Genomic DNA, 16,486 nt, shown 5'->3' with positions numbered 1-16,486 from the left:
ATTTATGACTGTGCGTGTGTGTGTGTGTGTGTGTGTGTGTTATTTAAGAGTACTGGAAGTAATTGCATTATTACAATAATAATGGAGATAATAATAATAATAATAACAGTGACAACAATGGTGGTATTAGTGATAACAACAATAACAATAATAATAACACAATAATAATAATAATAATAATGATGATGATGATGATGATGTAGGAGGAGAGAATGAGAGGGGATTAATGAATAAAGTTGTGAAGTTGAGCCAATTTGTAAGATGTCAAATTAAGAAGATGCCTCAGATCCCCAAAGCTGCTATTTTTAAATATCATGGAGATAGACTCTCTGAAGCTGTCCCCTTACTTTCACACACAACCTAAAATTGATTTTAAAGTAACCGTTAGTAGTGCCTAGCGCTACAAGAAGAATCACTGCTAATGAGAACCAACAGCATTTTAGTCAGAACTCGTTCTGAGAGAAAAGAATATTTATTTACATGTGCGCATAAGTATGAGAAATGTGAAAAGTTTTTGGTGATCAGACCCCATTGTGATGTCATCTATTCCAGGAGGGTGGTAGTAGATTAGGGAACCCCACTATGGAGTCTAGATGCTTGGTGGTGATGATGAGATGAGATGAAGAGGGATGTTAAGAGGAATGGGCTTTTGATGAGTTTGTTCTGGGCTCTGGATGAGGTGACTGAGGTGACTGGAGGTGAATAAGGTGGAGGAGGGCGTGACAAATCTGCCTAAAATGACAGCTGACAGGAGCAGAGAGGAGAACAGAGTTAAAGTTTGGCAGCAGCAATATGAATGGCTGAAGGAGATCATGGCAAAGTTTAATTGGCTAAGCTAGGAGAGGAAACATCCATAGTCAGATGATTGGTGGAGGTGGTGGGAGTGGGACAGAGAGAGAATTGTCAATGAATATAGCATGAAGAAAGTCTACCCAACTGAATTTAGGCTGAGCTTTATGAGCAACTCTTGTGTAACGGTCCAAAATGGTCGACTCCTAAAAGACAGCCAGACTTTCCTTCACTCATGGGGTAGGGGGAGAAAGGAGGAGCTCTGTGTGTGTGTGTGTGTGTGTGTGTGTGTGTGTGTGTGTGTGTGAGTGAGTGGAGGTCGCTTCATTCACATGGGGTCACGAGCAGAAGGGAAAAAGGGAAAGGGAAGTGCTATGGAAGGAATGTGATGAAATACTAAAGGTTTCATAAGCAACGGTTTTCTGTATTTCCAAATCTGACAAAGCGGTGTGCTAATGTGTTCTTCTTTTTACTTTTTAAAGAGTAAAAGCAGAGGGTTAATGCCATTCGTGTCATTTACATCCTTACATCCATAGTCAGATCTTAGGTAGTTCTACCACAGTGTAATTACACAAGCACTAGCAACAAGGACTCAAAGGTCACAAAAGTTTAATAATGCAGAGGGGAAGTGAAAACAAGAAGTGTAACACAATGTAGCAATCATCTTTGAGTTTATTAAAAAAATGTGTTCATTGTACATATTTATTCAAACTACATTGTTAACACTTGCTCGTACTGCACACTGCTCGGTGAGCTGCTTCATAGTGCCCTTAATCTCTACATGGGACAGATCAACATCCATGTCAACACAGACACAGACTGCATCACTGGTCAAGAGTTTTAATGGATCTTTCACAGAAAGAATCAAGTGACAATCACCACAGAGATGATTTACTTTAAAATCATGGGAAGAGCACTGTGTTCATTAAGAAGAAAAATCATCAGCTTCCATATTCCACCTTAGCATAATCTCTTACAAGTGCCAAATTGAGTGACCTCACACAGATGTGAGTGTGCTTTTAGCTTCAGTAATTACATATTAACATGTCTCTGCTTTTTTATAACACTCATAACAATACTATAGCAATGTCTACAAGGATCAGGTGACAAGACAGTGATTATCACATCCACGTAATATGCATCTTAGCATCACAACAGCATGCGTCCTCTGCTTCTTTTCCTCTTACACAAATTACATTGGAGTCCCCAAAGGCATGTGAACATCAAGAGTTTCAGATTCAAGGTCAATTCCTCATTAGTTTTCTTTTGCCAGTATGGCATCAAACATTATCTATCCTATGCACAAAGAGTATACATTATCACAGACTCAGTCACAATCAATCAGAGGATCAATCAGTATTTTGGCTTTTTTTCCGGTACAGGACACATTAATATCAGATTACAAATATTGTTGTTAAACTCTAACTTTTTTCAGATGATATAAAATCTGGAGGGCGGTAGCAACATAAGCGTTTTTCCTATTCTTGAAGCTGTCAGGCATTCAAAGCTATGGAGCCACTAAAGTCCCATAATATGACTAGAACTTGTTCCAACAAGACAATTAACTTCTGCTCATCACCTTCTGGGACTTTAGGGGCTCTGTACAAAACAGTTCTTAACAATGCAATCAACATAAACTTTATGTAGCAATTAGCTTGCACTTCATGTAAATAGCCACCTTAGTGCCCATGAGGCTCAAAATAAAACAAAATGACATATGATTAACACTAATCCATCTATGGGCTTTCCTTAAAAACTGCATGTTGATGAAGCTGCCACCTCTTAGCATAACAGGAGACAGGTGGTTTGAAAACAGATTCACAGTAAAGCATGTAATGACTGCAGGTGTGTTTAAATGAGCACCAGTAACAACGCCTTTTAGACAATATCATCTCTCAAAAGATGAGCTCTTTCTTTTTTTTAAGTTCACTTCATATGGTTACAAAATTTTATAACATTAATCATTATTTACAGTGGTTTCACCCATTTTAAGTTAGACATGTGAAAAAAATAATAAATGCAGTACAGTAGATGTTATTTGATCAATGGATGGAAACAAACATTTGATAACAATGGAAATCTATATACACATGACAAAAAACACAGATGTATTTTTAAAGCGAAAACCTTACAGTATTTGAATATACTGCATTTAATTCTCCACCACAGGACAGATTAGTGCTGTATATAAAAGTATATTGATCTGTGCAGTAACAACTTTACAAAACTGAAAATATATGACCGCAGTCCTGTGTGGGCTTCCGCAGTCATTGCATTGATGAGCATTAGTCATATTAATAACACAGACTCTGAATGATTTATATTCTACATTCTAGCATATCACTGGTGTTAACGTATTTGCGTGTATAAAAACAGACAGAAAAAACACACACTTAAGTTATTTGCATTGTCCTGCATTTGTCTTAAACATAAATCTTTCACAGTAGCACGGTCAGGAGACCACACACACATGTAACTGGACCTGCAAAGGAGTTTGGCACAGAAAGATGACTGAGTACACTATCTGTGCTCTTTTTGCATGTTCTGGTTGCTCTTATAGTCGTGAAATGTAAATTAATGTGATGTGGTGTATGTACTGCACTGGAGGTCACAGGAGATTACTGCAGCCACATGCCTGCAGTAATTAAAACTCCAACTAAGATTCTTATGTATGTTAATATTTGGTAATATATTGCATGTGATGGGTTAAAACAAGATATAAAATGATGCACCAACAGGCTGATTTGATTTGGGAAGCTGAATTCTAGGCCATATATAATTTATATTGTATTATCAATGGTGTAAGCCAGTTGTTTGGGCAATCTGGAAGGGCTGCTTGTGCAGAATCTCTGCAAAATTATCTCATTTACACAGTGAGTCCTCACATTTTTGTGGACTTAACATGGACCGATTATTTTAAGATAGGTTTTTTTTTTTGCATAAAATTCTGCAGCCTGTATATGTGCAAAATAATATTAGCAATAATTTCCACAAACAGTGTATGTGTGTGGTTTTTGTGACAGCTTTTCCATCCACCAGTGTAAATGAAGAGTGGAGTGGGATGAAGGAGAGAACGGTAACCAGTCGAAGGAATCTCTCAATGAGCTGAAAAACACACAGTGAGGGATAATACAGTATATTCTGCAGTGTTGTGCATTGTCTATGGAATGCCTTTACAAGTTCTTATGTGTATGCACTGGTGTGAGTCAGTGCACTTGCAAATGTGTGATACGTGAGTCTTTGACCCTGTGTTGAGCACTCCTCAGGCGGAGCCATTGGTTGGCTTCACTCCCAAGCAGCTGTTGATATTCATCAGGGATTTTATGTTCTTCTCTTTTACAAGTCTTCCTTTTTTTTTTTTTTTTTGTTCTGACGCTACAGTCTTATGTGTAATGAAACTTCAGGTCTGCTTGTGTTCTCACTGTTGACTGATGGCAAGTTGGTTTGTTTATGTGGGATACTGAAAACATTCATTTACTTCAAATCAGTAGTTGCAGTTATCTTTAGAAACGTCTTTGAGTTTTGAACGAGCCATGGAGCTTTGTTCATTAATCAGGTTCAGTCCTTGGATTTTTGAATCTAAAATAATCAACACCTTCACTCTGAATCCGGGCAGCCGGCTTCACGATGAGTCGCAAACCCCCTGACCTCAGCGTCATGACTGATTTGGAGAAAAGCTGGAATGCAGCGTTCTCGATGGGTTTCCTCAGCTTGTCTCCAGTGGCTGTGGGTCTTCTTCTTCCTGGTTGGTGCCATCAGGAAGTTGTTTGCTCCAGTAATTGCATTGGTCAAAGGTGTCAGAGCAGGGGAAGTCTGCTCCCTCCTCTTGAGCAAGGGCTGGGAAGACGTGGTCGACCATCTCGCACAGACGCCCAAAGCTGAGAAGGAGACACAAAGACATCGGCGGACTTTTACCAGAATTCAGTCAAACATTTGTAGTGACATCGGCGGACTTTTACCAGAATTCAGTCAAACATTTGTAGTGACACAAAGAATATATCTTACGAGGAGATATTGGTTTTCGCATGCTCCTGTATCAGCTCCCCCTTGGGATTGACAGTGAAAATCCTGTTCAGAGGAACACCAACCTCCTTATAGGAATACACATCCTGAAATCACACAAACAATCAGCATCACAGCCAAAAGCAAGAACACTATACATCTTGGCAAGGCTTAAACACGAACAAAGTACAGTTCTTCGGTGTATTCCTGTTGTTAAAGAGAGAGTATGTTCGTTTGCAGAAATCTCACCGTAGCTCTGTTGCCAAAAGCAGCGTAGAAAGGTTCAGTGTTTGGGTGGAACAAGTGCTTTATATCTGTGAGACACTCGATCTTAAACTTCTCTGGTTTCTTCTCAATCACCTCCCTGCACAACATGATGTGACATCAAACACATATTACAAATCCACTGGGAAAGACATCAACATGAATACATCAGCAGAGAGATGTGAGAGAAACAAAAGCCCAAAAATCCCTAAAATTATTGTCAGAATATTTGCATATGACAAGTAATCCTTGTCATTCTACGCATACAGGATACATATAAGGCACAACTGTGTAGCTGCTCCTGATAAAATGATTATTAAATACCAAATTAAACTAACCATTATATGCAAATATGAATTCTGATTACATCAGCATGGCATTTTTGTACATGTGGTGTGTGTCTGACCTGTGCAATGCAGAAAAGAGACTACTGGGGCTGAGCAGCACCGGGCCCATTGGCAGCATGGTTCCCCTCTCATTGACCCAGTGCAGGTAGCCTCGCGTCATGTCAGCCATTCCGATGGCCCTCGCCGAGCAGTACATGAATTTATATCCATTCCTGTGACACAGATAGAGAGAAAGACAAACAGAGAGCTTGTCTTGAGCTGTTTACCCTGATTAAAATAAGGAATTATTAGACATGCCATTACATATATTTCAGTTAAAGGTCTCATATAATGCTCATTTTCAGGTTGATACCTGCATTTGGGGTTTCAACTACAACATGATTACATGTTTTAATGGTCAAAAAACACATTATTTTTTCTGATGCTACTTCCCTGAATATTCCTGTATTCACCCTTTGTCTTTAATGCTCAGTTTTAGTGCCTGTCTCTTTAAGGCCCCCTCCTACGAATCAAATCCAATCAAATCAAATTTTATTTATATAGCACATTTCATACAAAGTAATCTCAATGTGCTGTTAAGAAGAGCTGAGCCTACTCTGATGCGTCAGTATTTCCAAGTCTTGCCCATTTGTGCTCTCTGCATCACCGCACTGTCATCACAGCCGGGAAATGACTGTAATGGCACTATAATAAAGTTGTGACATCACAGCTTCGTGGAATTTCTAACGGCTCGTTTAAAGGCACAGTTTCTGAATACCAAGTCTGTGCAATTCTCTGTAGATTACGCGTTCTGTTAGTTTCACAGTATTTATATAGCACCAATACCTGCTTTATAATAAAAAAAAAAAGAAAAGAAATGTGAATCTGACTTTTTGCAATATGGGGTCTTAAAGGACAAATAAGTTAACCAAACAAGTAAATAAATCTGGTATTTGTATTATAGGCTAGTCCTTAGTGTTAACAACTTGACTCTGAACACTGTGTGCAGATTGTAAGGTAGCACTCACTGGCTGACTTTGTGGTAAAGCCGTGCGATGCCCTGGTGAGTCCAGTCTTTACCCAGAGTGGGGAGGATGTGACCCAGGGTGTCCGACCTATAGCGTGATACAAGAAAGGCAACATCACACAGTCAATGCAGCAAATAAAGACAAACCACCAACACTGAATCTGTGTAAAGCCTGACATCTACTGGTGAAAAGCTGAAACTGAACTGTTGAGCTTCTATTAATGGTTGGTTTCTGAATTTCAACTATTGGATACCAACAGTGACAGTGAGACTATCTTGCCTTCTGTTACCTTGTTATTGTTCCGTCTATATCGGAGATGACTATCTTGTCATCCCAGCTCCAAAGATAGATTGTGCCATGGCAGCGACAGGTGCCCTGGTACTGAGTGGTCACGCTGAATACCACTTCATTAGGACCCTCCATCAGCTGCAGGCTAGCCTGTGCACACACAAATAGATTCAGATTCAGATTCAGAATACTTTATTAATCCCCGGGGGGAAATTGTGCAAGTACATCAAGTACAAGCACACAAATACTGAGTGCAGGAAGGTGAAAAAGTTTTCCATTCAGTCTTAGGCTACACCAGGTAAGGAAAACATGCAGTAACACAACAATGTATGGTGTATTCCTCTAAACAAAATGTGAGAATAACACCCTTCATTTGAAGATACTCTAAATTATTTACTTTATCATAGTGTGCAACATGTAATAAGCCACTAAGGAGCTTCAAAGCTGCCATAAACTGACTTGCATTTATGTTTTTATCCCCATTTGGATCAATAAATACACACCAGTTGCTCTGAGGTGAGCCGAAGAGTCTTCTTATAACAGACGTTGCCAGAACTCATGAGGAGCTCTGACTGGCAGGGTCCTGACGCCTGATTGGACGATCTGTGGTCCTCATCACTGGAGGATGATTCGTCCTTCATCCTGTAAAATCAACAAAATTGGAGAAACTTATGAAAACTAGTGAAGATGAGAGTACGGTGAGAGTACAGTGATTTAAAGAGTAAAACAAAGAAACAAGCACAAGCTTGTCCATCTGAAGTCACCTGTCCACTGAGGGCATCGTAATCGAACTCTCTCCACTGTCTCCTCCTGCATCTGTCACTGATTCCTGAAGTGCACAAAGGTCAAAGGTCACATGTGGCTTAATTGACTGAAATGGCATGTGTTGATGTGAGGAACAAATATAGCTCCCTGCCTTTGCTTCCCATCCTTTCCCACCCTCTGACACTCTTAACTGTCTAGGTAATCAATCAGCTTATCCTGTTAGAGGTCACGTGGTCAATGTCAGCTGACATTGGGAGAGAGGCAGGGTACACCCTGAACAGGTCGCCAGACTATCACAGGGCTGACACATAGAGACAGACAACCATTCATGTTCACATTCACACCTACGGACAATTTAGAGTCACCAATTAACCTGCATGTCTTTGGACTGTGGGAGGAAGCCGGAGTACCCAAAGAAAACCCACGCTGACACGGGGAGAACATGAAGAGCTCCCCCACCCTGGGTTTGAACGAGGAACCCTCTTGCTGTGAGACAACAGTGCTAACCACTGCACCACTGTGCCAAGGACAAAGTTTATTTTAACATATCTCACCATATCTCTGCACTTACTGATTTGGAGTCGCTGTTCCGGCCCCTCCACGAGAACCACCAGCGTCCTCCTTTCTTTGGCATCTTCTCCTTCATGATGTTCTCCACTGAGGCCTGGAGACAACCATGCACATACACCTCAAAACTGACAGAAAATGTAACTCAAAACTGTATGAAAAACCTCAAAACAAAGTGAAGCAGAAAACACAGCAAATTAACAGAAAGCACTAAAAAAGGAAAATAACTAACGGCACATTTCAAACCACACTGAACTCCAACTGAATCACTAAAATAAAGGCAGTTGAAGGTGGAAATTTGATGGCAAACAAACAGCTAAGGATGCAAACTGAAACCTGAAAGGAAGAAGAAGATTGTGACTGATAGTATGTGGGGAAAAAATGCTAGAGAGAGGGACATGCAAGAGAGACAGAGGAAGATAGACAGGTTGACAGTGGCAAGAAGTTATGGCATAAGAAACAAAAAGGACATGCTCTGACCAACACCCAAGCAAAGTAAGAAACAACATACAGGTTGTGAAGGGCTGGAGCCAAACAGACCAGGGAGGCAGTATGAGAAGAGGCCAAAAGCAGAGAACACATAACTCAAACACCAACACTTAGCACACACAAACATAGCATGGATGGTGGGAGAAAGAAATGATGTAAATAAAAGGGAAAAAATAAGGAGGGGGATAAAGACATGACATTATTAAAGTGTTAGGAAAACAGATTCAAAGCCATATTTCACTGTGGTACAAGACAAGCGGCTGTGGTGGGAGCTTCTCCATGTGTGTCCATTAACAGCCAATTTAAATTAGTGACATAGCAGACTGAGTATCCATAACAGTGCTGTCAGATGTAGTCAGTGTAAAAAATCAAATATCTTATGTGCTCTACAGCGTTTACTGAAATGGTTGAATATCGATTATTATGAGAAAGAAATGTGAGCACACATTATCTGGTAGCATTTGGTTGAATTTTCATGAAATAACATGAGGATGCTGGCAAATGACAACACTGAAGTGACACATCAGATCAGGGGAGAACAGGAGAAAGTGATGCCAGGGTTGCAGAGGAAAGACACCAAACATATATTATAATAACGTTTCAATCATTTAAAAACACAATATAGTAATTTGGAATTTTTGAACCACTCATTCAACACTTCATCTTTCTTTTTACCTCAGTGACTACTTATTTTCGGGGTAGGTGGGCCACCACAATAAATCATAATTAAATGATAGAGAACATAAAAAATAAAATAAAAACTAGTGTAGCATATAATATTGATAACCACTGTCTGAGTGTAACTGTACTTGAGCATCAATTTGAGGCTTTTGTACCTCATTTATAGCATTTCTATTCAATGCTTCAGTACTTTATACTTGTATTTAAATACATTTCAGAGACAAATTTGTATGTTTTACTTCACTGCATTTATCTAATAGCTGTAAACAAAACAGTTAAAATAAGATGCATTTCATACATTAAACTAGTGGTTCCCAACTGGTGGGTTGTGGTCAAAAGTGGGTCTTGGGACCATTCGGAATGGACCAAAAACACACTCTATTTTTTAAGTACAGTGAATATCCGGCACAGAGCTTTTATTTTGAAGTGCCATTTCCTGCTGAAGAGTGAGTGGCTACTTGACAGAGACAGCTAACTAGATCGATGACATGGCCAAATGCCAGTATGATGCTGAACATATTAAACTGTGTGGACCCTGAACTAATGACCAAGGAGAAATCTGGACCCTGTGGCTGGACCAGTTGGGAACCACTGTATTTAACTACCTAACAATATAAAAAGTACTACAACATGAAAATGCTGCTTACACAGTAATGAAGCATAACAATAATATAGTATTATAATATATAATAATGTAAAACTGAGAGGGTCCATTCTGTTACACAATGAGTACTTTTACTGACTGCTTCTTCCACCACTGATAAAATAAAACATACAGTCAACTGGAAACAATCAGAGTACATATTTGTGTATGACTGTGGTGGTCTTACCTGCGGCAGTGGTTTCTGATAGACCTGCATGGCCAACATCACAGGAGCTGCTGTGTTCCAGTTGTAGTACCTAAAACAGATGACAGAGAGCGCTATAAGCTCTTCTTTACACCTCCTTCTACTTCAATCTGACAGAGACAGCTGACTTGATTCTATAGTAGGAATTGTGACTCATGCAGCTTATTCACATTCTTGCAGAGGGTTTGATGAGGAGATAAATGTCACTCTCATATCTGTATATTAATATGAAGCACAGTAACATCCTGGAAGTTGTTGCACTTTACCAAGAAACAGTCTGATACATAATCCCACATAAAACAACAATGTGTCGTTTTTACACTTTGGTTTTTGTACAGATTAAACAAATGAGGACTGTTAATCAGTCGGTTTAAAAGATGCTGGTAACCTTTGGACAGAAAGAGGCTAATTGTGTCTTCCTGTGTCCAGTCTTTATGCTAGGCTAAGCTAAAAAGCTGCTGGTGCTGACTTCATATTTACTGTACAAACATGAGTGGTATCAGTCCTCTCATCTAATTTAAAAACAATATTTCACCTGCAAAATGGCCATTTGTATATCAATGAATCACCATGTGTTACACTGAATTAGTTAAGAAAAAAAATCTGAATGAATTAGAGTAAAAAGGGACCATGTTTTACAACAGCCAAACTACACAAAAACATCTGTTTTCAAACTCTCACACAACTCAGTCAGTATAATCAAAGTGTCATTTATTCAGTTGTATGCTCAGTACATTTCAAACAGACAGCCCTTACCGATGGGAAGGTGAACTGAAAGTGACAAAAACAATAATTTTACCTTGCTGAACACAGGAGCTGCTGATCTACCACTGCTACAACTACCACTACTCCACTGGCAGCTTTTTTATGTTATTGTGTGACTTTAGTGAATCCAAACTAACCGTTTAAAACATGGAAGTCACACAATAACACAAACAAACCAACTAATCGAGGCAGTGATAGACCAGCAGCACCCGTGTTTAGCAAGCTAAAATCACTGTTTTTCTCAATGGAGTCTGGCTTTGAAGAGAGCATAGATACGTTTTACTTTTAGTTCAGTTTTAAATAGTAAGGTCTGCATTTGTTTGGGAAGTACTGAGCATACGACAGGATGAATGAGACTTGGTTTATACTGCACGGGTTGTGTGAGAGCTTGAAAACAGACATTGTCACATAGTTTTTTGCTGTTGCTGCTACCAAAGTTGGTGATTTAGTGAATATACAACGGTGTTTTACTTTGAAGGATATTAAATTATGAAATTATTGTCAGAACTGTAAAGATGGCATTTACATATTGGTCCTGGAGAAGGTTTGTTAAGATTGTTAAAACCCATTAATGCAAACACAGACATGTCTAAATGTGTTCAGACTATTAATAAAACAAAAGCAGATGGTTGTCATAGTTTCTGCACTTAGTCTAAATGTATATCACACTTTGAATATGGTATCCCAGAACGTACTTGTTTCCTATCTTGACCACCAGGTTAGGGTCATCGATAATTGAAGGGTTTTCAGAGAACTGCTGGTAGGAAATTGCCCTCTCCTGGAACTGCTCTGTGGCATGAAACACACACACGCACAGATATGAGGCAAGAACACACACAGATTGACATACATGTGTTTCACAAAGAAGAGTAAAGAATCTAAATTGAACAGTACTTTTGTCCTTCTGTCATCGCCTCCTTGCACATGTCTTATCCTACCTCTTGTGATCTCCCTGTTGTCAGTGAGTCCTCCGCACAAAGAGATAGCAACATGAGGCAGGTCCCCCACTTGGTCGGACAAACTGTCAACGCCGCTGTCCATCCCACAGCTGCTCACTGACTGTGGGGACTGATTAGCACTCCGCGCTCCCATCATCATCATCTCGGAGTCCCCTTTCATTGAGCTACTGCCTCCGTCACTGAGGAGGGAGTGAAACACAAACACTCTAACATGTACATCTCGGAAAATATTGTGGTGATGGTGTAGGTCAAATAAAGACTCACTTAAGTGTCCTAAAGTGTCAAAAAGTAATTGATTACTTCTGAAAAACAGGAGACAAATTAAAGTCTTCTCAACTCCCTGGTGGTTGCCACAGGGTGAATTACACCAGGTGAAAGCTCTCCGTACAGTAGGTGTGTGTATTTGGTTTAAAGTATGTTTTGTACTCATATGAGGGCATGCACAAACATGTTTGGTACATGAATATGTTTTGTTACTGAACCTTTTAGGGAAGTAGAGAGCGGCTACTTCAGGCTCCAGCTCTGTAATATCATCCAGATACACGCCATCAGCACCAAGGTGTTGGCTTCTCTTTTCTAAGAAGAGACAATATCATACATCCTCAGCAGCAGTAGCATGATGATGACGCCTACAGACAGTTTGAGCTCAAGATCCTTTGTATTGTTTGAGATAGAGCTCTGATACCTTTCTTCTTAGATGGTGAATCAGTTCTCCTGATGGGACTTCCTCTACTCCCAGCTTCGTCAAGGTGATCGAGGAGAATCTTGGAAGACACTGAGCAGGCTGTTAGACCCTCCATCTCTTCACATGATGGCCCAACACTTTCCACCTCTCTCCCTACGGGAAAATAACACACAGTAAACAACCAAGTGAAGCACACAAACAAACTTATGAGTCACCAGGATAAACTCATACATGAATTTAAGGAAACACCACTGGAGGTCACTATAGGGCTACAAGTCTGACAGAGAGGCAACGGCAATTCATGACAGCATTTAGCCTGATAAATGAGCAGTACAACTCACATCATTTCTTATTTTAGGCTGTAGTGTAATTCTAGGTGCTTTTAGAGAAAACTTTACATTTAAAACGTTTTTTTCTGCCATGCTTACCTGCAGCCGTGTCCCCAGTCTTAGTGGTTCGTCCAACCCTGGCTCCGTTTTTTCTTTCTTCAGTGTCCTTGTCCTCACCCTGAGCAGCGCTCTCCCCTGGCTGAGGAGGGTAGAGAGTGAGGGAGGGGGGTCCAGTGTCATTGATGGCTCTGAAGTGAGTGCTGTTGGACACCGGGATGGAGACTGCTGGGACGGGGTCCTGCTTCTGGTGGGAAGTCAGGAAGGATGGCTATAACAGACAGAGAGAGATCAAACTTGTTATACAATCTTTATTTGCATGTGTGCTCAATATGTTTCTCCCCTTTCTACACTGATTCACTCTTGTTAGATGAGAAGAGGAGATTGATATGTCTCTCATGTGGATGAGCCGGCAGCCTCTTAGCTTAGCATGGAGACAAAGGAAATAGGGGAGAACAGCTAAGCAAACAGCAAAGGCATACAAATGACAGTTTTCTTTATGGTTGGCTATGTGCCTGATTATTTATTGGTCAGGCGTAACTTCCTGGAGTATCTGCTGGTTGCCTGGCAACTGCTATTTACGTTAATAATGTTAAACAAGAGCTGTAGAGGTGCTGGTAGGCGGCTTTTGTTACAGCTGGACAGAAACAGGCTGGCCATTCCCAGTCTTCATGTTATGCTAAGCTAACGGGCTGCTGGCACTGGCAGTAGTTTCATATTCAACATACAGACATATATTTCCAAAAATGTCAATCTCAAAGTGCTGAGGTACTTTCTGCAGAGTGTGTGTGAGTGTGTGTGTGGATACCTGGGCGGCCTGTGGCAGCTCCCCCCAGGTCCACAACATCTCAGGGTTGTCTTTGTTCTGATTGGTTAGCTCTGAGTCGCTCTTTGGTGTTGATGAGCGTGAATCGTCGGGGCTGCTGGGAAAGTGAAATACGCTTGATTTAAATCAGTTTGTCCTCCATATTTTAACAGGTAAATTGTATTGAACATCCAAATATACAGTACAGGCCAAAAGTTTGGACACACCTTCTCATTCAATGTGTTTTCTTTATTTTCATGACTATTTACATTGTAGATTCTCACTGAAGGCATCAAAACTATGAATGAACACATGTGGAGTTATGTACTTAACAAAAAAAGGTGAAATAACTGAAAACATGTTTTATATTCTAGTTTCTTCAAAATAGCCACCCTTTGCTCTGATTACTGCTTTGCACACTCTTGGCATTCTCTCCATGAGCTTCAAGAGGTAGTCACCTGAAATGGTTTCCACTTCACAGGTGTGCCTTATCAGGGTTAATTAGTGGAATTTCTTGCTTTATCAATGGGGTTGGGACCATCAGTTGTGTTGTGCAGAAGTCAGGTTAATACACAGCCGACAGCCCTATTGGACAACTGTTAAAATTCATATTATGGCAAGAACCAATCAGCTAACTAAAGAAAAACGAGTGGCCATCATTACTTTAAGAAATGAAGGTCAGTCAGTCCGGAAAATTGCAAAAACTTTAAATGTGTCCCCAAGTGGAGTCGCAAAAACCATCAAGCGCTACAACGAAACTGGCACACATGAGGACCGACCCAGGAAAGGAAGACCAAGAGTCACCTCTGCTTCTGAGGATAAGTTCATCCGAGTCACCAGCCTCAGAAATCGCAAGTTAACAGCAGCTCAGATCAGAGACCAGATGAATGCCACACAGAGTTCTAGCAGCAGACCCATCTCTAGAACAACTGTTAAGAGGAGACTGCATGAATCAGGCCTTCATGGTCAAATAGCTGCTAGGAAACCACTGCTAAGGAGAGGCAACAAGCAGAAGAGATTTGTTTGGGCCAAGAAACACAAGGAATGGACATTAGACCAGTGGAAATCTGTGCTTTGGTCTGATGAGTCCAAATTTGAGATCTTTGGTTCCAACCGCCGTGTCTTTGTGAGACGCAGAAAAGGTGAACAGATGGATTCCACATGCCTGGTTCCCACTGTGAAGCATGGAGGAGGAGGTGTGATGGTGTGGGGGTGTTTTGCTGGTGACGCTGTTGGGGATTTATTCAAAATTGAAGGCACACTGAACCAGCATGGCTACCACAGCATCCTGCAGCGACATGCCATCCCATCCGGTTTGCGTTTAGTTGGACGATCATTTATTTTTCAACAGGACAATGACCCCAAACACACCTCCAGGCTGTGTAAGGGCTATTTGACCAAGAAGGAGAGTGATGGAGTGCTGCGGCAGATGACCTGGCCTCCACAGTCACCGGACCTGAACCCAATCGAGATGGTTTGGGGTGAGCTGGACCGCAGAGTGAAGGCAAAGGGGCCAATAAGTGCTAAACACCTCTGGGAACTCCTTCAAGACTGTTGGAAAACCATTTCAGGTGAGTACCTCTTGAAGCTCATGGAGAGAATGCCAAGAGTGTGCAAAGCAGTAGTCAGAGCAAAGGGTGGCTATTTTGAAGAAACTAGAATATAAAACATGTTTTCAGTTATTTCACCTTTTTTTGTTAAGTACATAACTCCACATGTGTTCATTCATAGTTTTGATGCCTTCAGTGAGAATCTACAATGTAAAAAGTCATGAAAATAAAGAAAACTCATTGAATGAGAAGGTGTGTCCAAACTTTTGGCCTGTACTGTATATAAAATATTTAATAATTTCCAAAAATTGCATCAATTTCCAGTATTCAGAGAGGATAAAATTAAAAGTGATACCTAACAGAGGAGGAGAAGTGAGAAGTCTGCTGAGGACAAGAGATGGACAGACCACAGGGTGGAGGAAGGGAGAGAGTCTCCTTAATCACATGGCTACAGGAATATAAGTCACAGACAGACAGACAGACAGACAAACACACATAAAGAAAATGAGATGGAAAGAGAGAGTGACAGTGATTATTGTCTACTCAGAAAACATATACAAATGCTCAATATGAACAGAATAATAGAATAGTAATAATAACTGACATGAGCCTAAGAAGAGTTTATTAGACAGCTTAATAAGATCAAGTCAATCATAAAGTGTGTGTGTGTTTTGTATAAAAGTAATACCTCTGTGAACGGGTCCAATCAGTGCTGGGGTGTGTGTGCATGTTGGCTGTTGACCCCTGATCACCGTACACAGGTCTGAACACAAACACACACATGCATGGAGATGTCAGTCATATGCATATTATTTCACAACCTGTGCACACACCACACTATATAAAGTCCAAATAAAGTCAAATAATTCATTTGTTTATGCTCATAAAAATGTCCTAAAATGATCCGAACACAAATCATAATCTGTTTATCTTATCCGAAACTACTTCAGTAGCCTAAAACCACACGACATAGACCAGCCTAAAATACTCCCATCAAGTACAGTATTAAGCATGACATGAGGCAGCCGCACATTCTTTCATGTCCTTAATGTTTTCCTGCTCTAATATGTAATAAACTTTCTAAGAAAAGAGCCATCATTTCAAATAGACAGGGAACACTGTGGGAACAGGATGATTCTCTGGAGCGCGTCCCACAATCAGAGCTGGTTTTGAACGCACATACGTAAACACAAACATGCACAGACACACAGTCTCACCCATTAATTTGTACCTCCCTTATTTTTCCTAAGCAATTAATTTGAACAACTGAAAATATTTGACTGAATTGA

At 40.4% G+C, this 16,486-nt stretch overlaps 1 protein-coding gene across 6 annotated transcripts in view; it reads right to left on the bottom strand.

The window, feature by feature from the left end:
* Window positions 1-4,123: 4,123 nt before the first annotated feature.
* Window positions 4,124-16,486, bottom strand: part of lpin1a (lipin 1a) — a 34,528-nt gene continuing 22,165 nt past the window's right edge. For 2 of the 6 annotated variants that reach the window (XM_033625333.2, XM_033625355.2), the window contains exons 6-24: window positions 15,886-15,960; window positions 15,553-15,645; window positions 13,651-13,765; window positions 12,885-13,113; window positions 12,457-12,609; window positions 12,254-12,347; window positions 11,751-11,950; window positions 11,508-11,601; window positions 10,030-10,099; window positions 8,541-8,627; window positions 8,034-8,126; window positions 7,462-7,526; window positions 7,201-7,339; window positions 6,699-6,847; window positions 6,410-6,496; window positions 5,462-5,614; window positions 5,041-5,155; window positions 4,795-4,898; window positions 4,124-4,667 (exon numbers count right to left, since the gene is read on the bottom strand). In XM_033625333.2, coding sequence (XP_033481224.1) covers window positions 4,496-4,667; window positions 4,795-4,898; window positions 5,041-5,155; window positions 5,462-5,614; window positions 6,410-6,496; window positions 6,699-6,847; window positions 7,201-7,339; window positions 7,462-7,526; window positions 8,034-8,126; window positions 8,541-8,627; window positions 10,030-10,099; window positions 11,508-11,601; window positions 11,751-11,950; window positions 12,254-12,347; window positions 12,457-12,609; window positions 12,885-13,113; window positions 13,651-13,765; window positions 15,553-15,645; window positions 15,886-15,960 — 2,287 coding nt within the window. In that variant the 3' untranslated portion in view covers window positions 4,124-4,495. The remainder of the gene's footprint in view (window positions 4,668-4,794; window positions 4,899-5,040; window positions 5,156-5,461; window positions 5,615-6,409; window positions 6,497-6,698; window positions 6,848-7,200; window positions 7,340-7,461; window positions 7,527-8,033; window positions 8,127-8,540; window positions 8,628-10,029; window positions 10,100-11,507; window positions 11,602-11,750; window positions 11,951-12,253; window positions 12,348-12,456; window positions 12,610-12,884; window positions 13,114-13,650; window positions 13,766-15,552; window positions 15,646-15,885; window positions 15,961-16,486) is intronic. The other 4 variants (XM_033625375.2, XM_078160720.1, XM_033625339.2 and 1 more) reach the window with 3 other exon arrangements.

This window comes from Epinephelus lanceolatus, chromosome 2 (assembly GCF_041903045.1).
Source record: "Epinephelus lanceolatus isolate andai-2023 chromosome 2, ASM4190304v1, whole genome shotgun sequence".
Lineage (NCBI taxonomy): Eukaryota > Metazoa > Chordata > Actinopteri > Perciformes > Serranidae > Epinephelus > Epinephelus lanceolatus.
Note: the sequence above shows the minus strand (reverse complement) of the source record. Positions and strands in the feature narration are given on the sequence as shown.